This window comes from Diceros bicornis, chromosome 14 (genome assembly GCF_020826845.1).
Source record: "Diceros bicornis minor isolate mBicDic1 chromosome 14, mDicBic1.mat.cur, whole genome shotgun sequence".
NCBI classification, from domain to species: domain Eukaryota; kingdom Metazoa; phylum Chordata; class Mammalia; order Perissodactyla; family Rhinocerotidae; genus Diceros; species Diceros bicornis.
The window spans coordinates 60124970-60148511 of record NC_080753.1 but is presented as its reverse complement, the minus strand read 5'-3'; the positions used below and the strand labels follow the sequence as shown (position 1 = coordinate 60148511).

Here is a 23542-nt window from a genome sequence, read left to right as displayed (position 1 = left end):
TTTCTGGAAGCTGGTTTTTGAACTAAATATGTAGACTTCCTCCTTTGGTGACTGTGGCTAATAAAATGTAGAAAGAGCAGTGAGGAAGGCTAACTGGGACATCAGTACCTATTATAGTCATTTTCTTTAAAGGGAAAATGCTTGTTTTCCTATCCAAGGTGGGTTATCTACCACTAAAAAAGGGTGGTTTCTTAGGCAGCGGTGGTTAGTAGTATGTTGTATCGAAAATCAAAAGTGTTCAGTTCTGTGCAGATGAAAATACAATCAGATTAACTTTATTTTAAGCTTTGATTACATTCTAGTTGATAGGAATATACTACATTAAGCCAGTTTAACAGTCTAGCAAAATGCATCTTATTTTAAAATTGAGTATTGGAAGGCTTGGCAAATGCTGGGAGATTACTTAATAGAGTTAGGTATGATGTACCTACAGAGGGACCAGCCAACCCTCACGGATTCCCGGTGCTGAAGGCTCAGGAACAGTCTCAAAGGCATAGAAATGTGGTTACATAGATGAGAGAATTCAATTCTGGCTTTTCCCTCAGCTTCCTTCCCACTGATCTTTTTTGTTTGTTTGCTAAGAATCACAATTTACTGACCTAAATCACACCCTAGACATATCAATGGGTAATTCTGACCATATATCAGCCTTGCAAATAAATATTAGGTAGCTTTGTCTGTTGGAACCTTGGAGTACAATGCAAACGATGTCAGCGTCCTCTGTCATTGGGTTTTCAGGAGCACTGGCTATTTGCAAGGTGGGGTCCATATAGCCTTTCAGCACCTGAGTGCTGAGCTGAGGTTTCAGCATGAACTGTGTGAAGGACAACAGAAAATTAGTGGCTGCCCATTGTTCTACGTGTCTGGTCACTACTGTGTCAGCTTCTCCAAACTGTTGGGCTTATTCTACCTCTAAAAATGTACCTGGGCTTGCGTCATTGTGTGAAGTAGAGGATCCCAGAGAGCTAGGTGGTCTCTCTAATTATCACTAATTAGAGAGACTAATTCCTCATGCCTCCTGTCCCAAACTCAGCCTCATGACTTTCTAGTACTGCAGCCCAGGAATGCAAGGGATATTCGTTCCTGCTGATCAGGCCACCTGGTCAGTGGTGTCAGTGCGATACCTCCTATAAAATGCACCATAAAATTACATATTATTTAATAGATTTGAGTATTGCACCTGCTTTCTTATCTCCTCTTAGGTGATTAAGTTTCCCACAAATGCAATTTGTTAATATGGGGCCACATTTTCTCACAAGGTAAATCTGTGAAATTTGGCAGGCAGTCACTTTACCACAGGTGCAAGATGAAAGACCTTTCCCCAGCTTTGCCAAGAAGAAAAATGATGTTGTACTCAATTCCTGGGAAACATATTCTGACATAGAGAGTAGAATCTGATTTCAAGTAAGGGGAATACAGTTCTAGGGCCCAAATCACGTGCTTCCCTTCCTTTTAGGGAGTATGTTACCCCCAAAAGGCTGAGTGGGGATCAGAAGTCTTGTTTTACGTAAGGCCAGGTATTGAGCAAACCCTTTTGCTAAGGGAAGTCCTCTGATATTTGAAGCTGCAGCCGTATGTGATGATAAATGATGACTTTTACTCTTAGGAGCTCTGAGAGCTTAATTAGAGCTTAATTAAAGCTAATGCTCAGAATCCTTTGGAGGGTAGAGTGATTAAAAACTAACTTCCACACTGAACAGCCCAGGTTTGGAAAAGTGTGTCTTTGAAATACATGGCATCCCCACTCTGGGGCTCTATTCAGTCCTATTTGGGTCTTCATACCTAAGTTAAAGCAAGAGCTGACTATTTTTGCATTAGAATTCTCTTAGCCAAGACTATAAGAGGTCAAGTGTCTGGGTCCATTTCAGCCCCCTGTGCCTTTACACAGAAGGTCGTCTTTGAATCTGCAAATCCAGCTCTCCATACACATGTCTCAGGGAGTCACTGGTCATGCTGGCTATCAGCTTCCGAGGGCCAGACACCCAAGGGCGACACACTTCTTCCCATTGCACAGTGGAGTTGGGCCGGATTTCACTGAAAGGATGGAAAAGAGAGGAAAGGTTTTACTCTCTGGAGAGGCTGATCCAGTTTCCCACCTTGATCAGGAAGCAGTGAAAACTCCTGCCAGAATCACACGCTCTTTCTCTCAGTTGATGGTGGTTAGAAGTCTGAAGGGCGTGGTTGGCTGATTAGACCAGCACAACCCAGATAAGGCCCCCGGATGAGCCTTTGCCAGAGCCTGCCAGAGGCCTCCCTTGGGTCATGCTTCCTTCTACATGGATGCATCAGCTGGCCTGCCCCCAGATGTGGTCTGTCCAGTGTGTGGTAGAGCTTGGTTAGCTCCCAGCCACGAGTCAGCTGAGCTTCAGCTCATCCCCAAGTCTCCACAGTAGCCTTGTCGATGTGACTGATCTGCCTCAGCTCATTTTTTGGCACTCTATTTCCCTCTGGGGACTAGACTCCTATCTGAATCCCTAGCTGCCTTTGCTGAGGTCCCGACACTCTAATCAGTTCCTGCCAACCCCCTTGAGATAGACCTTGTTTCCAGGCCCAAGACCTGCCTGCTGCCAACTGACTTGGAGTATCTGCATGCTCTGTCCTTCGTAATCCTGCTTCAACCATCATATTGGGTCCCTCCGCCCACACACCTTTCTGCTACTCATTTGTTGCTGATGCCCTAAACCATTCTGATAACTGGGCTAGTCTTTAACGGTCTTGGTGTTCCTCTCTTCCTCTGCAGCCCACGCTCAGAGGTCTTCCTAAGATTTATGGCCAAGCCCACTCCAGTGGATGAATAAGGTCAACCAGGGTTGGGGGATCTAGGCTTCTCTGGGGTGCTTCACATAGATCACTCCATGTAAGCCTCAGGAGTAGATTATATGCAGGGTTTATATGTATGAGAGTCCTTCGAGGTAGATACTACTCAACACATTTCATGGTTAAGAAAAATGGAGGGTTAAATAAATGAAGCAACTTTTCCAAGATCACACAGCTCTGTTGGACAGAGATGAGATTTGAACCCAGGTATATCTGATTCCCCAATCCATGCTGTTTCTACTACTGTGCACTGTATTTCACACTAGATCCTCCAAGAAGATCCCTCTTCTGACCACTGTGCTTGCTTTTTCACATGTTTGTTTTCTCAAGCAAGACAGATACAAGACTAAGAGCTTTCTGCAAGTGTTGTTCGTGGAGTATTTCTGGTCTCTGCTCTCTGACCCTCAGGGAGGGTACGTACTGGGTGGCTCTGCGTGAAATCCTGGGCCAAAGTGAAGGGAGAAATATGGGGGCACATCCCTGTGCTTGACCTATTCTATGTAAAGTTAGAACCCCAAGATTTCCTCAAATATCACTAAAACAATAGGTATTTTAGCTGGTTGTGGGTGTATATCCTCTGGGATAAAAAGGGAATAGGCCCCAAATCTTAGAAATCTAGACACTAAATAAGAAATCCCTTTCTCTCTTATATCTGTGGCCTGTGATTTGGGAAAGGCATGTAAGGCCTTGGGGACCTCTCTCTTGGGGACTCTCCAGGCGTTGACTTTGATGCTGATAGTCTAAATACCTCAATTAATTTGGTATTTGCTAATTCTTTTCTTAATTTTTGTTCTTTATAAATGTGGCTGTATAAATTATTTTAGTCAGTTATATAAAAGCCAAATTATGTGAAAAGTATACACACATAAACTGTATATGTATTTTTCAAACTCAGTAAATTGATTTTATGATTGAAAGTTTGAAAAACACTGACCTCACCATGGGTTTCCTCACCTATAAAATGTGGACACTGTGGAATATGGAGACGGTGGGGTGAATTAGCATTTGTGCTGCACCGAGAACTATGGCAGACACAGTAAGTGCCAAATATATGTTGTTGTTATTATTATTATCATCATCACCTTTGTGGCTGTTGTTTGCTCTGCCTGAAGGCTCTGAAAAATAATTGAGGAAAGTAAGTTCCTCCTGCCTATATGCAGAGAAACTGTTCTTTATCCTTAATTTACAGTGATCAATTCAATACGAATGTAGGTTTTGAGACATTCATTTCTCAATAGCTTGTGCTATATTTACCCTGATCCATTCATTCTCTCTTCCTTGGTTTCCCCAAGTGATCAATCAGAAACACTTTGCGAAATAGTCATCGTGCTACAGGATCTTGCCTGGGGCTGTGTACTGCAGGTAACTGCCTCAAACGGAAAATATAAGCCTTGAGCGGTACTGCATTGTTTGCTCTTACTCACAAACTCATCCACGTAATGATATTCATACATGCATCCCATGAATGTAGTCAGGTGCACTCATCATATGTGAGTATCACACAGACACTCATGCATGAAGATACACAGGAATGTCTAAGTATGCATTACCTACAGAAAAATATGTACAGAAAGAGAAAAAATCATTGCCCCTTCTTGGTAAGTGGAGTAAAACTGGAATAATCCTGTTTGCCTGGAGATAGATGTGGCGATAAATGATTCTCAGTAAAGTGCTGAGCCATCAAGACATGCCAGCCATTCATCATCTTGAGCGCACGCAGGCAAGTGGGATGATTATTACAATCAACTACAACTATCTATGGTCTGTCCTCCGTGGTCTAGCTCTCAGTTTCTGTCCTACTTGAGAAACTCAAAATTTAAAGAAAAACCACAAATTCAGGGAACTTTTCTCTTGAAATAACTTACTGAACCTGGCCATTTTTTAAAGAGAAAAATGAATCTGAAAGATGAATTATTTGATGTTCTGGAAGTATCAAGTGCAGAAATGTGAGAGCTGCAAGTCTGCGGGAGCAGCACCTCTGAGCATCTGAGACAGGTGGGAGGCAGCGGGAAGAGCAGGAAGGTAAGCCATCTTGGAGGAGAGTGGGCTCCTGCCCTGAGTGAGGAATGAGACACGGCACCACCTTCCTTGCTCCTAGTTCAATTTCCTGCTCGCCAGCTCCCTCCTTCCAGGCCCTCTGCTTTGAGCTCGAGATGCCCTGCCTTCTAGGCCCTGGCAGGGGTGTCAGTTTACAGATGGGGTGGTGATTCCCTTGACTACTCAAGATGTGTATCCTAGAAAGGCAGACAGTCTTGTGAAGGATTCTTGTTCTACAGAATTGCCTTTTTAAGGGTCTATGCTGTTCCAAGGATCTGCCCCTCTTAGATCAGATCTTGGCAGCATAGTGTTCGCTGGAGTGTTTCTAATTATCCAGCAATATGGATGTGGGTGCTGGCTGGCTCAAATCTTGGTTGTGAAGGTGTGTACTGGAGTCAGGAGGAAACAGAAAAAGTAGTGCTCTCCCCAAAGTTCCAAGCCCACCCTCGATAATAAATATTTTCTATGTCAAGTTCTTTCTAATTTTTGAGTCTCTGAGAAATAAAGCTTCCTTTGCTTTGGAGAGATCCATCCCCTGGATCTAGATTCCCATGAGATTGAGGACCTGGCTTTCTGTCTGTTACCTGTCTGCCATAGACCAACGGAAGTAACTACTAATAGTACCTTAAGATAGAGTGTGGGCAGGACATTTGCCTGTGTCCATGTAGGGACTGGCATTTTCCATCCTTTCCATCCTCACTCCCCTTTGCCCTACCCCAAAGTCAGATATTAACAGTAACCAATGCACCTGGACACTCAACCTATTCTGAGCCCTATAACTCCTAAATGGTGGGTCATCACACTGCGGGAGCATTAATCATTCCTCTAACACACAGATTGTCTCTTTTCATGAATCAGCTTGCAATCAAGGCGGGACTCTTGGCATAGCCAAGGTGTAAAGGGAGCAGGAGGTTCCAGTACCCTCAGATGAAGCTTGTGGGGTTACTGGTTGAGAACGAAAAATTGGATACAGAAAAGAGCTGTTTAGAAAAAGAAATGTGTTTCACTTTGCCTGAGCGATTCTTGCAACTGATTTGAGTGGGAAGGTGCGAGAATGGGTGAGTGAGACTGTCGTTTCTGACGAAAGCAGGGCTATCGCTGCTGACCTCTTGCTCTAGCGAGGTTGATTTCTAATTTAATTCTTTTTTCCTGAAACTTTCCTATTAGCACAGGAAGATTGTTATGTTTTGTGCTTGAATTTTTTAAAAGCACTCAAATTACTTTCTCTGTTGTTGATTGTGTTCACCGATATCAGGCGTCGCTTAAGCGATGGGGTACAGAACCTGCGAGCACTGTAATTTGAAAGATGTGCAGAGAGCCCTTAGTGGGCAAATTGTTCTTTAAAGGTGCCCCAGAGGGGTGAAGAAGGCCTTGCACTTGTCCCACAGGTTCAGAGAGGAGTAGCTTCCATAAAGGGCATTGGGGAAATTCTTAACACATCTGGTCATCAGGCAGGTTCCAAAGCTCTCCACCTCCTTTTCTGTGTCTTAGAAGGTCACCCCACAGGAAATATGCTAGATTGATTGATGCTGACAGGGACTAACTTGTGGTAGAAATGAAAGTAATAAACCTCAAAGATTGGGGTCCATTCTGGGTGTCACGCTGTAAGAGGAGCACTGACAAATTGGAGTGTGTGGGAGGCGGAGGGAGCTGAAAGCACGTTAGGTGTGAGAGGAAAGAAGTCAGAGTAAGCGTAGAGAAGACTCAAGAAGATGTGGCAGTTGTTTGCAAACATTTGAAGCCATCAGATGGAAGAGAGATGGGCCTTATTCTGTGTCAGCCCAGCTGGCAGACTTAGGATCATTGGTAGGATCAAAAGGTAGAACTGTTTTCTAACAACTAGAGTCACCTGACTATGGAATGGGTTGTCCTGTTGGGTGACACTCTGTCAGTAGAAGTCATGGAAGCTGGGAACTGTAGGGCACTATCTGATGGTGGTAGGTGTGGAAGAAGCAGAGTTTCATTCATATTATTACAAAGCGTGGGGTAGTCGTTGGTCTCCTGAATAGGGAACCAAATCTAGAACTCTTCAGGCTCACCTTTATTCTACTGAAAGCAACAGTTCTAGAGGGTGCTTGGGTTGGTGAAATCTGGGAGGTGGGGTTGGAAAGAAAGGACTCATGAAAAGGGACGTCTTTCCGCATAAATACCTGACACATAGTAGGTATTCAATAAACATTAGTAGAATTGATGCATGAGGAGGTAGTATGGCAAAATGTTTGAACCTTGGGTTCTGGAAACTGTCACCCTAGGTTTGGATCTTGGCACTTTTCTTATAAGCTGTGCAACTCTGGGAAAACCAGATGACCTCTCAAAGCCTCAAATTCCTCTGCTACCTGAAGGGAGATAATAACAGTACCCAACTCATTTGAGTGGTTTTAAAGATTAAATGATGGAAATGCCAGTCAAACCAACCCTATTTTTAGCTCATGCTCCATAGAAATGGCCAAATAAGGAGGCAGCAGCTTCTCGGACATGTTCATTGGGGATTAGATGTAAGTTTGGAAAAGACAGAGAGAGAAAGCTTCCCACAGCCCCACATGACATTCCCGCTTCCCCCCAGCACTTACGGGAACATCTTCCTCTTGGGTTTTATCACTCCAGGACCCTCCAGGCGTATCCAAACATTTTGCAGAGTTTCTTTTAAAGGATTGGTGAACTCAACCGTCACAATCATGTCGGAACCAACCACTTTAGCCCCACGAACCTAAGAAACGAGTTGAGAGAGAATGCAGCTCATTAGCAGCCCATAAAACCTCTTTGCTCTCCTGTGTCCTTAACCTTCCTCACTTTTGCTTCTGTTTCACGGTATGGTTATTTTTCAGCAATGGAACCAGCATAATGAGGATAGCTTATTACTTTGACTGGGGGATACCTATTGAGAAAAAGATGGAAAATTACTAATTAGAAAATTACTAATCTTCTCCTCATTATAAAAATCACCCTAATTAGAGCTCAGGTTAATAGCCGTGACCACCAGCTGCTCTTTGACAGCAGGAGGCAGAAGTGCATTTGGTATAGCAACAGATTTCTGTAGTGAGAGCGGCCAGGTGGACTCTGCTTCTGGATAGAGCTCAAGTTCCTGCCAGGATGTGGGGGATTCCTGAGTTCAAAAGGAAGAAAATGCTCCAGGGGGCCTGTGCCTTCTGGCTTTTAGGCGCATCAGAAGGAAATATGTCCAAGGAGGGAGTCCTCACTGCTGAACCTGAAGAAGAGGAACCTGGGCACTAAAATAGGCAAAAAAGACTTTTTCATCTGCGGCTACATCTGAGTCCAGGAGAGTGGAAGGCTATTTGTTGGTGAGTTTATCCATAAGAACTCGCAGAAGTATCAGGTCTTTGGCAAAGTGTCATGTGAGACGGCCACAGGTCAATGCCAGCTTCAACACTTACTAGCAGTGGGGCCTTGGGTGAATAACTCAACCTTTCTGAGACTCAATTTTCCTGTCTCTAAAGCTGGACCAACATTCCTATGGGGTAATCTATGGGAATGCTACTGTTATTATTAGCTCCTCCACTGTTTATTATGGGCCAGGCACCGTGCCACCCTTGGAAGTAGCTGCTTTCCCAACACGAATGCAATGAGCTGGACAATGGCCAGGTGGCTATAGGATTTGTTTGTTTAGGGGATATGTGTGCCAAATGGGTGGATCTGTATAAGCTCTAAGTAACCTGGGAACAAGATGATAATAACAGTTCTTCCCTCCTAAGAAGGGGTAGAATGAGATAATGTATATAAAGCAGCTCGCACACAGCATGGCACGTGGCAGAGGCTCCGCACATCAGAGCTCATACTTTTTCGGAGTAGCAATGCTTGGGGGAGTTTGCTTTATTCATCTTATATTTTAGCCCACTTTCAACCCCAATATCTAGCCAGTGCCCAGTAAATATTTGTTAAATTAGGTTGACTGCTTAAAAATGAAATTTATTGGTTGGTTGAGTTTTCTATGTAACAACCCAGCCATTATTATACCACATTTCTTTAAGCAGCATATAACATAGGAAAAATCATGTGGAAATGAGCCTTTCTTATGAATAGAAGCAAAGAGGAAGGATGTTGTCCAGAGAAGAAGACTCTTGTTTACTGACACTACAGTCAAGAATAATAAATCTTTATGGCTTTGCTGTTTAAGACACGGTTTGTGGCTAAATTTATGTCTATGGGATTTTAAAAAGCTATAAGAAAAATGAAAATTGCAGCCAATTCCCCCATGTTTATTAGACTCAAATCCCCCTCTCCCAGGGTGGGATGGGTGGAGAGCTGGGTTCAGAGGGATCAGGGTGGAGCAAACGATGATCTTGATGGTGACCACAGAGGGTGTCACCTCTAGAGCATGGGCTGTATGCCAGGCAGTGTGTTCAGCACTTTAGCCAGTGGTCCCCAACTTGGCACACACGACAGAATCACCTGGGGAACTTTAAAACTACAGAGATCTAGGGCCACTCCAAACAATTAAATTAGAATCTCAGGCAGTGGAGCCTGTAATACATTTATTTTAAGCACTCCTGTTGATTTCTAAGGACCAACTTAGAAAACTGCCCGGTCGAAAACCACTTATGCAGACAAAACATTTGGAAGACCGATTGAAATTTTCACTTTCTTCCCAAATGTCCAGACTCTATCAACATAGTTGTTGGAGGCATGGAGTGCATTATTAGAATACTTTCCATGGTACTCTTGGTTTAATTCTTAAGTGCATTCAACCTATTTTTGCTAAGTTGGAAAAATATTTCAGAACACTTTCAGATTTTTAAAAATACATGATAAAGATAAGGTTCACAAAAACTGTCTAAATTGGAGAAAGTGGGGCTGCTTCAGAGACACTATTGGTGAAAGTGTTTGCTATGATCCCTTTAATTTTGGGGGAAAATATTTTGGAGCCCTCTGCCTTCTTCAGGGCATGTTTTCACACGTGTGGGCACAAGGTCCTTACAAAAATCTAAGAGCTATGGACCCTTCCTCTGCGTAGACACACACAGTGACAAGTACGAGATGGACACACTGCTCACATGGAGTTTGAGGGGATTCAGGACAGACCGGTGAAGTCTATTCATGGCCCTTCCTGGGCCAGGGGCTTTGGGTTAAGAATTGTTTCCCCACAGGTTGGCTAGCTCTACAGGAAGATTCCTGTGCTGTGGAAGGTAAGGTGCACACTTCCAGGTCAGTGAGGGCGTGGTAGGGGAAAGTTAGTCCCTGAAAGCCTGGCCCATGTGTTCGGGCCTTCCTGGAGAGGCTTTAGATCCGAATATGATTAGGAGAATAAACCTTCTCAGATAATTTCAGCGTCGTGTTTGCTTCCAGATATGACCTCTGTTACAGCTGCTGGCCTGGGCGTGTAAGTACTGCCCAGCCTCCCTGATCCTGGAGTGGGGAGAAGGCCGGGAGGGGTGGCGAGATGAAAAGAGAGGGCTCTTCTCAGGTTGGAGAGTGTTTCTTTTGCAATTAACAAAACTCCGTGTCCTTTTTCTGACATTTGTCTCCTGCACCCAGAATTTAAACTTCCTTCGCTTGATTACTGAAATGATAATGAATCTTAGAGACTCATACCAAACCAAATAGAAAAGTCTGCCCAGCACTTAACATCACTGTTTTCTGTGTAGGGAATTTAAGTGGAGATATTTCTGCCCCTCCTTTTGAGGAAAATGGAGCGTACACATAGTATTTTCATATACGTGTTGGTTTAAGTGACGTGCCATGCTGTGATATCTGTGAGAATCGGAGATGGCGACCGCTGTGGGCACAAAGGTCTGTTCCAATCTAGTTCTTTAAGGAATCTGCACTGCTCCCTTTTCTTTAATGCTGTAAAAATTATTCCATATCAACGTAGTTACATTTCTGATTTTCTTGCTCTCATAAAACCTTAAATAAAGGGAGCCTTTAGTAATTCAGAGAAGGTTAGATCAAGAAGAGAGTGTTATGCGTATTCACTTTAGAGAAGAGCTGCCATTACTCAGACCAGAGGAAAGGATAAAGCGTATGCCATACTTGGTAACATCAAATTCTTTTCCACATGTTGGATGGCCCTGATTTTTTTCTATATTCCATTTAAAATATCTCTGTTTTTTAAAATTGACATAAAGTATGATGCTTTTCCAAGTTCAACACCATTCACAATACTGACAGACTGAGTTCTTGTCTTTTATGCAATTTCATAACAAGGAAGTTGCTAACACACACACATACATGTAAACTTCCTGGAAGAAATTACTTTTTAGGCAATCACAAGATCTCTCCCATGGAGTATACGCTCCACAACATGCATAACTATATCCAAAATTGAAACTGAAATGAAGCAAAAGTTTGAGAAAGAATGAATTTAGTTGCCAGTATAATTCACAGGATTGATTACTGCACAGCCCTTACTGCAAGTGCCGTCAGTCACGTGTTACATGAATTACTGGAAAATGACTTTTTTCTCCTCCCCAGCCTATGGTCTCTGCTGGTAATACGCAGTCGCTTGTTTGTAAACTCTGCTCACCAGCACCAGCACCACCACTGCTTCTAGCTAACACACTTAGGTTAGCGTTTACTAAATAAAGCTAATGGTTGTACCATAGTCAGGCCATGTTATAAGTCTGTACTGTCCAATATGGTAGCCACTAGCCACATGTGGCTACTTACATTTAAGTTAATTAAAATTAAATTAAATTGAAAATTCAGTTCCTTAGTTGTACTAGCATCATTTCAAGTACTCAGTAACCACGTTTGCCTAGTGGCTATCGTATTGGACAGTGCAGATTTAAAATATTCTCATAACCATAGAAAGCTCTATTGACAATGCTGTTAAGTGATTTACTTACATTAACTCATTTAATCCTCACAACCCTATGAGGTAGATGCCATGTGTCTTCATCTTACAGATTAGGAAACTGAGGCACAGAGAAGTTAAGTAACTTGTCCAAGTTCACACAGACAGTAAGTAGAGGAAGTGAGACTCAAATGCAGACAGTTTGGTGCCAGAGTCATTGCTACACCACATGCCTACAGTGACTCTTGATTAATAATAATAATAGTAACTTACATATTTTTTTAGTATTTACTTAGTGAGGTAGGCATTCTGCTCATCATTTTCTTTGTATTATCTTGTTTAATCCTCCCTACAGCCCTATGGTCCTGGGGTAGACGTGAGCATTATCCCTGTTCTATTGATGTGAAACTGGAACTTAGGAGATAAACAAAATGTCCAAGTTACAGAGCTAGTAAATTGGTAGAACCCAGATATAAATCTAGGTCTTTCTGACTCCAAAACATTCATCTTTAATGCTACATACACTATGATCTCTGACAGCAGAGAGGCAAAAATAGTAACTTTTTTTGCTGGAAATAGCTTCCTTATTTTCTGAAATCCACTGAAGAATCATTTGCAGTATCACCTTATGTTATCATTAAACTACCAGTTGAGCACAATGATTATAACTTGACCCTGGACTAAATTTGAAAATATATACACAACCCAACTCTTTCTTTTCAACTTTATGGGGAAAGAATTGGATTCCTATGCCAGAGTAAAATGTGACAAGGTAGGCTTGGGGCCTTGATATATTGTATTACTTGATGCTAATAGGATTTTCTATTTAGGGTAAAGATAGAGATATCATTTTAAAAAATAACCAGTAGCGCAAACATAGTGGGATCATATGACAAGGTAGACGAGATTTGTTATTCTTGGTGTTTTACTTTGTGTGTTTCTTTTTAAGATTACAAAAATAGAGAACAGGAAATGCATGAAAAAATTATGTTTCAGGTACCCCAGTTACCAGTGATTTCTCATTTTCATTCTCAAATACAGAATGAAATTCTCAAATACAGGTCTTGCTGTAGTTGTGCTGAGTGGGGAGATGGAAACACACACTTTATAGTGGCAAGGCTCACTCAGAGACGTGGTCTAGGACGTGCTTTCCTGGCTGACAGAGTATGTCCACTGTCTGCTCCTCTGTGACCAACTGACGTGAATGGTGGAGAGTTGGCTACCTGAGCACATGAAGCCGTGGCTGGTGGTCCCGACCTGGGACCCTCTTGGGACATGTAGGTTTCACCTGCTCAGAGCCCCTCACGACGGGATCTCACAGACAGATGTCTTTGATTTCCTCCACAGACAACTTAGCACAGTGCCAAGGGGCGCACTTGCTGTGGCTGGGATGCGGACATGATCATACTTGGGGGAAGCGGAGGGGAAAGTGTGCTGGACTCAGGGTCTGAAGACCAGGGGCTGCTGCTGTGTGTCCTTGGGACACGTTGCTTGAACTCTCTGGGCCTTGGTTTCTTATGTGGTTACTGGGAGGATTCAATGTGATATTACATGTGATATGATCTGGCAGAGCATCTGAAACATAGCATTTATCGAATCTAAATGCTGTTGAGGTTTAAAGGGAGAAAATGTTGCCAGGGTGACCATGAAAACCTCCTCATCCATAAGTTCCCTTATGAGGAATGATGTGGATTCGATTTCTCAGGTCCTGGAGAAGAGAACCACAAAGGAGAGAAGCTGGAAGTCTCCATCAACACTTTTTGAGAGAAGTGGAGAAGCCCACCTCCCTGCACCCCTTCCCCAGCATCCCACTGAAGGGATGTGGGGACAGGCATGGCAGGGGTGCGTCCTGGTGACTGGGACATGTGACAGAGGCATGAAGAACACAGGGAGGTTGGAAGGGAGAAAAGTGCTTGGTTGGAGACACGGGAGGGGAAGATGGTTCGGGGTTCAGGGCACAGTTAGAGCACACAGCCTTTGTTTTCATTTTTTGCCTTGATGGAAAGTTTCAGATATTTAGGCTCTCACAGAACAAAATGAAACCCTACTTAATTCTCATGATTTACCCAGTGGTTGTCAAGCATTTTAGCGGTACTCATGATTCCTCAAGTGGTTTCCCCAATTTTAACCTTTCCTGAGGGATAAAAGTACGTGAATTGGGATGTCGGAGGAGCAGGGCCCAGCACCCGCCACAGCAACCCTCCGGCCTCGCTCTACTCTGGTTATAATTGGGGCTTCGGGGGCATGAGCAGAAGGGGAGGGAAGAAGATTTTACATTAATCTCAGTGAGAGTGTGGGCTCCAGTTAGAACACAACATTGGAGCAGATGTTGAGAAAAACCAAGATAGTGTCTTGAGTCAGAGAGATCCGGATGTGGAGCCAGCCAGCGCCAGGGTGCAGCTGTGCAAGTTAGGGGAGGGCACCCCTTTCTCGGGGTGGATGCAGCTCCCTGCATGGCTTGGCGTGTGGCTAGTGGGCTGGATTTGGTCCCCTCACTGCACCCACCCCCACCTCCAGGCTGGGCACAGTCTGCACAAGTGTAGGTGTTGGCCTGGAGTGGAGCCCGCCCACGGGTAGGTCCCGGCACCCACCCCATGGCATCGGCAGGGACATTTCCTATGTGACATGTGTCATCCTCACGGCTGCAAGTCCAGAGTGCCCAGGCCCCGACGGTCAGTACCAAGGCCCTGTGGGTCAGTGCCAGTCGTGCAGATTCCTGTATACACTGTCATACAGGAAGAGTACCCCAGGCTGTGTGGTAGCAGTGGGCAACCCGTGCGCACACAGAGCAGCCGCGCTCCTGGGGCTTCAACGGCGGCCACTGCTGAAAGGAAATACCAGCATCTTTCTCCATTTCAGAGAAAAAGTCAATAAAAATGTTCTCAATGTTGAGTTTTTCTCTGATAATTTTTTAAAAGCATTTGCTACAACTTAGCTACAGAGTGGTCACCAAATAACTGTGTGTTGAGTGGATTGAATAGATGAACAAACAAATGAGTGAGTGACTCAGCAAAGGGAAGAATAAATACTGAAAATTTCTTTTAGTCAACAGAACAAATAAGTAAGGAGCAAATGCATGTTAAAATCTTGTTAACGCCACTCTCGGCCAACACCTACGCCTGTGCAGACTGTGCCCAGCCTGGGGTTGAGGAAGGCAGTGCAGCACGTTAAAACGCAGGGTAAAAAATCCTGGAAACAGTCAACTGTTCTCATTTTAAATGTTTAAAAGATACATACATTTTTATATTTGGGGGCACCTGTTTGTTAATGGTTGTGATTTTAAAATCACACACGTAGAAAGTGGTTATATTTTCTCCTAGCAAAATTTTTCCTAGTTCAGATGAGAAAATAAGTTCTCTTGGGTTTCATGATGTTCTACAAAGGCTGCAGCACTTGTTCCCCAGGATAACACTACAGAGGTGTTGGCACCTGAGCTATTTCTGAGTGTCACTTGGAAGAGTTTTTCCCCAGACACTGAATGGAGGTCACCTGAGGAGTGTGACCACCTCTTCTCTCTCCCCCAGCCTCACGCCAGGTTCTTCAAGACCAGCCTCCCTTGCATGAAGGCTCCCCAGGGACCAATGCACATGCTCAGCACACAGCAGTCACATTCAAGGCTGCCAGGTGAGGGCTACATTCACTTTAGGCCAGAGGGCCACCTGCTGCCCTCAGCAATTCTCAGGTGTGACTGCTGGATTCCCAGGCATAGATGGGACTAGGCAGGGAGGGAGGGGACAGCGATCAGCAACTCCTAAACCTTCTCACAAACATGACAGATGTTAATTCTTAATAAATTTGTGTTTCACATATGAGTGTAATGAATAGTACTTACTATGATCAAGGCACCACGCTAAGTTCTTGATGTGGATTATTTTAATTATCCTTCCCAGAAACTCAGTGAGGTCGGTACTATTATTGGACCCATTTCACATAAGAGGCGGTTGAGTAATTAGCCCAAAGCAGCCTAGATAGGATAAGAACCCAGGTGGTTTGCCTCCAGCCGTCTCTAATCCACCATGCTATTCTGCCTCTTTACAAAAGGGGCTGCAGGTGTCCCTCCTGGTGTTATCCCTTTGGTTGACTTGGGTGAGGACACGAAAACAGGGAAACTGTCATTGCTAACTGAGAATGGGAGAAACTACCAGAACGCTGTTCCCAGGTTACACACCACAGATGCCAGACAAACCAGTCTGTAGCCCAGAGACCAGCTGAATTCCCCCCATTGCCCCCATCCTCTCCAAAAAATAGCTGTTCTCTAAAAATCAAAATGCTGAAGAGTCTTTTCCTGACTTAAAGCATCTTACAACAATCAACACATGGGAAGGCAGAGAAAATTCCACGTCTGATTTTAATATAATATACTTTTCTCATCAAAATATTTTGATAGCGTGAGAAAAGAGATGTGTGCTCATTAAAGTTTAATGAATGTCTCTCCCTGCCATCTTCCATATGAGGACCACACACTATGACTCACGCATAGTTAACTTGGGCACAATTTAACCCAGTCCCAATCTTCATTGTCACAGAGACAGATGCAATCCAAGACTGGGTCCATCAGGATGTAAGTACCTGTCCACTGGCCTAACTGCTTTGGTTGACAATGATGTGGATTCAGACAGGTAGGCCCAATATTGTTCCAGGTTGGCCTATATTTGCCCTAAAAAGGGAGCTAGGTAAGAACAGTTGCAAACTAGCTGCCAGCTAACTCCAGTCCCAAGGCTGGCCTGGGACTCCCAGAAGAAGACAGTGCCTTAGGCAAAAGTTTTGAAGAGAAAGGAGAAAGAAAGGAGGTTCTGACTCTTGAGAGGGCAGAGTTGGCATTAATGTTACAGTCATGCTCTAGAGTCTTCACTGAAGCCTCTTTGTTCACAGAGTCTGTTATAAAGCTCTGATCCAAAAATTTTAGGCTCACCTTAAAACGGCCCCTCAAAATAGCTGCCTTTCTTGTCCCTGCTCCAGCCTCCATTCCAGCCACAGCAGGCTTGTAGCTGCTCCCCTCACTTGCCATCTCCCTCTCTCTCTGCTCTTGCTTATGTTTTTTCCTAGGGTCTGGAGTGGCATCTTCATCCATCTCTACTGCTTGAAATGTTGTCCATTCATTGAGGATCATCTACTGTTCCGCAGCCTTAATTTCTGATACCCCACTCCACTCAACCTCAGGTGACCTCTCCTCCCTTGAAACACACAGACCCTCTGTTAAGGCAGTCACGATCCTCCACCATCTGTGAAAGTTCCCATGTGGTTACCTGCACAGACTTCTGATTCAGAAAGACCTGGGGTAGGAGCGTCACTCCTCCCCTTACCACGTGCGTGGTCAGGGGCAAGCTGCCCATGAACAGTAATAATGACAATCACACGAACCACCAACATATACTTGGTGTTTCCTGTGAGTTGGGCATTAGGAATCCGTTTACTCATATATACTCACAACAACCCTACAAAATAAGTATTGCTATTATCTCTCTTTTACAGATGAGAAAACAGAAGCAAAGAGAGATTAAGTGATGTGGCCAGGGTCACACAGTTATTATGTTGAGAAAACAGGACTGAGCTCAGACAGTTGTTCCCAGAACCTGTGTCTTGGCCAATAAGCTATAGGGCGCTCCCTCTCCGGGCCTCGCAGTTTTCTCATCTGTAGAATGGGGATTCCAATAATACCCACCTGGCAGGATGGTAATGAGGATTAAATAAGGTAACGCAAGAGAAGTATAAGATAGAGCTCAATAATCCATAGCTACTGTCATTGCCATCACCGCGTGCCAAGCTCCCGCCTCCTGCCCTAAGCTGAGGATGGGAGGGAGGGCCGTGTCCTCCCAACCCTTTGTCTCTCACACCAGCTCACCCTGTGCCCAGCACATTCATCGCAGTGACCTTGAGAGATTCTGTCAGCTGTGGGCCTGTCCTAAGATCAAAGAGACTGACAAAGGGTTCTAGCATTTTCCTAGAATTTGGGGACAAGTGTCCTAGGTAATTCTGGACCTCTGAGACACTGGGTCTTCGTACTTCACTGAATTTATCTCCCTCTCCAACTCCTGTGTTACATGATTTGACTCCTCTCCCGTGTAACATTTCAATGTAATGATTTCTTTCTCCTCCCCTCCCCTCCTCTCCTCTTCTCTCCTCCCCTCTTCTCTCCTCCCCTCCTCTTCTCTCCTTTCCTCTCCCCTCCTCTCGTCTCCTCTCCCCTTCTCTCGTCTCCCCTCCCCTTCTCTCCTCTCCTTTCCCCTTTCTCCTCTTCTCTTCTCCTCCCTTCTTCCTCCCCTTCCCTTCTCTCTCCTCCTCTCCTCTTCTCTCCTCTTCTCCTCTTCTTCCCCTCCCCCTCCCCTCCCTTCCCCTTCCCTTCCTCTCCTTTATTCTCCTTTCCCCTGCCTTCCCCTCTTCTCCCCTCCCCTCCTTTTCTCTGTGTCCTCTTTCCCTCCCTCAGCCACTTTCAGGACGAGAACTGCCATGGCTCTGTATTTCAAACTCCAGTGGGCTAAGCAGCATCCCAGGTCCCCAGTCCATTGGCCAGAGATTCTGGCATCAGGGCCTCTCACAGCTCAGGGACACCTGGGTGTCTTAGGTTAGGAGGTGCTATACCCAGGAACACCTATTCCCCTGCTCGGATTTAGTTTGTCCTTGATGTTAATAGGGTTAAAGGGGCCAGTGGTTAAGGGCCAGTTTATGTGACAATGCCTCTCGTCTCCTTTCCTGAACAAACTTGGCCCCGGACAGAAGCCAGAATTTCCATCTCTCTCATGCTTGAGTCCCAGTCAAATGGCCCTACCACTGAGTAAGTTTCCTCCAGGAACAGCATCCCCCATACCTTTATGGAAATAAAAAACAAAAACACAACTCTCTTTAAACTCCCTGTGCCTGTCACTCAACTTGTGGGAGAGGGTATTTCAATTCTGCCCCTGGAGAATTAAACTGCTCTTTAAGTAAACCCAGAAGATAACTAACAAATAATCCTTCAGATTAATAATGTCTAAAAGATGAAAGTTATTAGTTTCCTGTATACATGCAGTTTATTATCAGTGGGGCAATTAAATTCTATTTTATGCTGTAGTTTGAGCACTTCACAGCTTGTAAGGGCTCTCTCCTGAGCACTTCACAGGGACAAGCCATCGGTTCATAATTAGGTAGAGCATGTAGGTCTTGCCTCTGGTGGGAAGTCCTCCAAGGCTGAGTTCATGAACGAGAGTGGGAAAGGATGCCTCCACGTGCAGCTGGGAGAGGCTTGCAGGGAGGGACCACCGCATGTCTCTAGGGAGAGCCACCGTGATGGCTGCCTGCCCTTCTGGGGGTGGTGGGCAGGCCCGCCCTGGTTATGGTGCCCAGCACCTTATGCTATTGAATTCCCATTCTCATGGGATTGATGGCACCCCTGGAGGGACCCCAATACCACTTCTCTGTTTTGCTTTTGTTTCTTATTCTGCCTGCAGACCCTGCACACCCTCATTTTTATTCTGTCTCTTCAGGCCTCTTGTGTAGACGGTGCTGTGATGGGCCTATGGGAGGTGACTGGGGTGAAAGAACCAAAGAGATGTGATGAGTTAAGCCTTTCTAGAACTGAAGGGTCTGCGGTTCTCTTCCTCGATGGGCACTACCTGTCTGCGTTCGGTTGAGCCTTGTTCTAGGGTGCCTCATTGTATGAGAGTCCTTGAGGGCTACCCACACGGCATTAGACCCAATAAAAGCTGCCATTTTGAATGCTACACAGCAGTTCTTAGCTTTACGAATGATTCACAGCAAATGATTCAAAAGACACAAGGCCGACCTCCCCCTCCCCACCCATTGTCAACAACCCTCACTACCACTAGGGGCATTTAAAATACGAGCGCCTTTGTAAAACTTTGATTTATCTATCACTTTAGAGGAATGAGGCTTAGGGCCTGTGCTGATCACTTTTGTTTTTTTTGGTGAGGGAGATTGGCCACGGGCTAACATCTGTTGCCAATCTGCCTCTTTTTTGCTGAGGAAGATTGGCCCTGAGCTAACATCCCATCTTCCTTTATTTTGTATATAGGATGCCAACACAGCACGCCTTGATGAGCAGTGCACAGGTCCACACCTGGGATCTGAACCCGCGAACCCTGGGCTGCCGAAGTGGAGAGCATGAATCCAACCACTATGCCACCGGGCTGGCCCTGTGCTAGTCACTTTTAATCACTTCAAGAAAAGTGTTCTCCAGAGACTTGGGAAGGTCTCTAAGCCCTGGATAGGCTGGCCTAAGATGTCACACTCTAAGGAGGCCTGGGCTTCTGCTCACAGGGCAGGAAGGTGTTTCAGGGATGTGGCCACAGATGCTGCGAGTGCTCCTGAGAAGTGGGAGAAAACAAGCTACCATATTGGTCTTCCATTCCTGCCCATCCTCAGCCAAGTTCCTTTGAGCCATTTGGGCAGAGATTTCAGGTGGTAAATGGAGAGAAAACAGTAAAACTACCAGCCAAACATGCAAAAAACCTCTATGGTGACAGATGTCAGAAAAGTGGTTATCTTGGTGATGGGGGAAGGGCTTATTGACTGAAAAAGGCAAGAGGGAACTTTCTAGGGTGTTGGAAATCCTCTATATCTTCATCTGGCCGGTGGCTACAAGATGTGTACATATATGAAAAGTCATTGTCGTCAAGCTGCCCTTTCAGTTTGTGCATTCTGCTGTATATAATTATGTCTCAATGAACAACAGTACTGTCCAAAATGCAGGTGGGAGATGATTCAGGCAGTTTCCATTTTATGCCAGGCCTGACCCACTTTATTCTGGAGACACTGAGAGTTCTAAGTATCTGTATCCATTACACATCTTTAACTTCCTCCACAAGTGTGTTTATACCCACAGGTTATATTTATATCTGCAGCCACATCTACATATTTAAATCTGGAGAGGAGAGAAAAGTGTTATATGTGTGTGTCTATATATAGGCTAGTTTACTTCTTTCAAAGAACAGGAGGATCCTAGCTCCATTTTTTTTGGAGCAAGACACACACTCACACGTGTGTGCGCGCACACACACACACAAACACACTAAGCCTGGGTGCCTAATCAACAACCTTGCCTTTTTCTCTTGTCTGAGGTGCTAAAACTGACCTTGATGATGACCTTGGGGATCGTCAGCACAGTGGACTTCTGCTTGGCCAGAACATCCCTGGTCTCATTGACACGAGCTGTGACGAAGAAGTGCAGGGACGCTTGTTCCAGCAGCTGGCCCATGTATTCGCCCGCTCTGATCAGCACCTCCTTTTTCTTGACTGGCAGGAGGAAAACAAACAGGCGAGGCATCAAGATCTGAGATAGGATCTGCTTTACTGTTCTCCAAGTGCCCCTACCTTTTCCACATTAGCACAGCGTCCACCAGGAACACAGCAGAGGTGAGGGGCAAATGGAACAGAGTCAATCAGGAACAAGCTCTCCTGCTTCCTGGGCAAAGAAAGAATGTGCTGGAAATTTAATGTTCAGTCAAGTCTTACGAGAGAAAATGTGTCAAATTTTCCAAACAATGCCTTTGCTGTTGTAAACTGCCATGTCATGACAAAGATGTTTAAAATCAAGGACTAAGGGGTTTTAACTTGGGCTTTGATCAGGGCAGGGACAATCTCAAGATGGCGGATGTGGAGCGGTGAAGTCCAAGACCACCATTTGATGTGCTGCCCCCTCATGTGATAAGAAACGTCTCACACAGGCCATGGGCAAAACTTGAGCAAAACTGTCAACTACTTAAACCTTTTCCTTGTAGTGCTTCATATTTTCTTTCTAGTTTTGTCTGTACTAATTTGACATGATTTTTCTATTTAAGAGAAAAAAGCTGTTGAAACCAGTTTTCACCATAGGCATTTAACTCTCTCCCACCCCTCTCCTGTTTGCAACTTAAAAGACCTCTGTGCCAAATGCTTATTTCCTTAAGTTACTGATGTTAGTTTTTAGGTGTTGGGGACAGGCCAATGAGGATGACATTTGGAGGATGGGGAGTGGTCCCAGCTCCCTCTGTTCACCATTTGGGCTGAGGATGGGGTTCTATCTTGTGGCTCTGGCCACAGCAGTGAGGTTCTATTTGGCTGCATTACCCACTTTCTCTATCATTCCCATTTCCCACAGCCCAGGACTCCAGAGAGCAAAGGGCAGTTCTGCAGGCTGAGCCTGGGCCACGATGCAGCACCTGCTGCTACCTGGGCAGAGCCAGGTGCTAGTGCTTTGTCATCTGCCGGCAAGTTCAGCAGGGAGATGGGTGACTCATGCCTCCATCCCCAGGCACGGAACACAGGCTTTGTAAATGTTCACAGAATTGAATGTCTCCACTGCTCCTTCCCTGCCCAATGTCTGCCTTTTGCCAAAGATTCCTCCTTCCTGCAGAAGTTATTGAAGGAAATAATTCCCATGGTCAATAATTTAAAGTGCAGAAGGTAGTTCATTTTAGCTGCTCATAATGAGCAGCAGTCCCGTATTGAGGATGGAAGGCCACGTGGGAATGAGTACCAGGGCTCAAGGAAGGCCTGCTGACTTCCTGGCTCACAGGCCAGGGCATCAGACCATGCTCATCATCTGCGTCAAGGTCTCTTCACAGAGAGTAGGTGCCGTGACCGCCACCAGCCCGCTGACTGAAGAGTTCTCAGTCTTGGCTCCACATCACACTCACCTGGGACATTTAAAAACCTCCCTGCTAGATCCCACCCCAGACCAATTGTATCAGAATCTTGCAAGTTGGGGCCCAGGTATTGCTTTAAAAGTTCTGCAGCTGACTCTACCGTGAAGCCAGGGTGGAGAAGCACGGTGCCAACAACCAGGGAGAGCCCCACAGAATCAGCCCCATAAAAGCCTTGGTTCAAGTGAAGGCATGGCCCTTCCATCCCAGGCCCTTGCTGCTCCAAGTGTGGTCTACAGATCAGTAGCACTGCCATCACCTGGGAGCTGGTTAGAGATGCAGGTTCTCTGACCCCACCCCAGCCTACTGAATCAGGATCTGCATTTGAGTAAGATGCCCGGATGATGCATATTCAACTTGGAGAAGCTCCCAGAGATAGGAGGTTCTAGCAGTAGAAGTGGTGGGGTTAGGTCAGGGTTAGGGTGGATTTAGGATGGTCTCAGTTTTAAAACTGAAAGTCCTGCACCTCAGAACCCACCAACTCCTGGCAAACTGGACAGGGTGGTCATCCTAGACCAGGGGTTGTCAATTGAGGGCTATTTTGCCCCTGCAGGGGATGTTTGGCAACGTCTGAAGACATTTTTGGTTGTCACAACTGAGGTTGCTACTGGCATCTAGTGGGTAGAGGCCAAGGATGCAGCTAAATATGGTACAATGCACAGGACAGCCTGCAACAATTATCCAGCCTGAATTGTCAGTGGTGCCTCAGCTGAGAAACCCTGTCCTAGGCTATGCAGAGTTATTAGAAAATATTGGTCCATCCTAGACACCTACTAAACAACTTGGCTTGATTCCCAGGGCAGTCCTGTTCCTTGAGATTCAGCCTTTTGAATCTATGACTTTGCCTTGACCTTGGCCCTCAAATTCTGCCTTTTTGAATGACCCACTCATATTGCCTTCTTTGGGCCTGAGCCTGGACTCTGCTTCTCCACGGCTCCTCTAGCAATGAATTGTCCAGACGAATAAGACTCTGTCCCTCAACTGGTTACGACCTCAGATGAGCACATGCGGCCTGTGTTTCACTTCCCCAGATCTGGACAGATGGAGTGGCAAAATGACAGGCCTTGAAGAACATGCATTTTGCCTCTAGCTGCCTCCAGTAATAATAAAAGATAAACTTCGTCTGTTTCTGGAGGGCTGTGTTTGACCACTGAGTTCCTTTAGGCTGGTGAGATATGCTGGACTTCTTTCTACCAATCTTTACAGAGGCTTTTGCTACCTTTATATTGTCGGCATCAGGACCCCTTTATGCTCTGAGGTAGAACATTCTCTAAATCATAGCACTGAAGAAACTGGGCTGTGCTTCCGAGCCCAAGAGAACAGT

At 45.2% G+C, this 23542-nt stretch overlaps 1 protein-coding gene across 1 annotated transcript in view; it reads right to left on the bottom strand.

The window, feature by feature from the left end:
* Positions 1-248: 248 nt before the first annotated feature.
* Positions 249-23542, bottom strand: part of F13A1 (coagulation factor XIII A chain) — a 159460-nt gene continuing 136166 nt past the window's right edge. The window contains exons 13-15 of the mRNA XM_058554041.1: positions 20670-20830; positions 7425-7561; positions 249-2034 (exon numbers count right to left, since the gene is read on the bottom strand). Coding sequence (XP_058410024.1) covers positions 1881-2034; positions 7425-7561; positions 20670-20830 — 452 coding nt within the window. The 3' untranslated portion in view covers positions 249-1880. The remainder of the gene's footprint in view (positions 2035-7424; positions 7562-20669; positions 20831-23542) is intronic.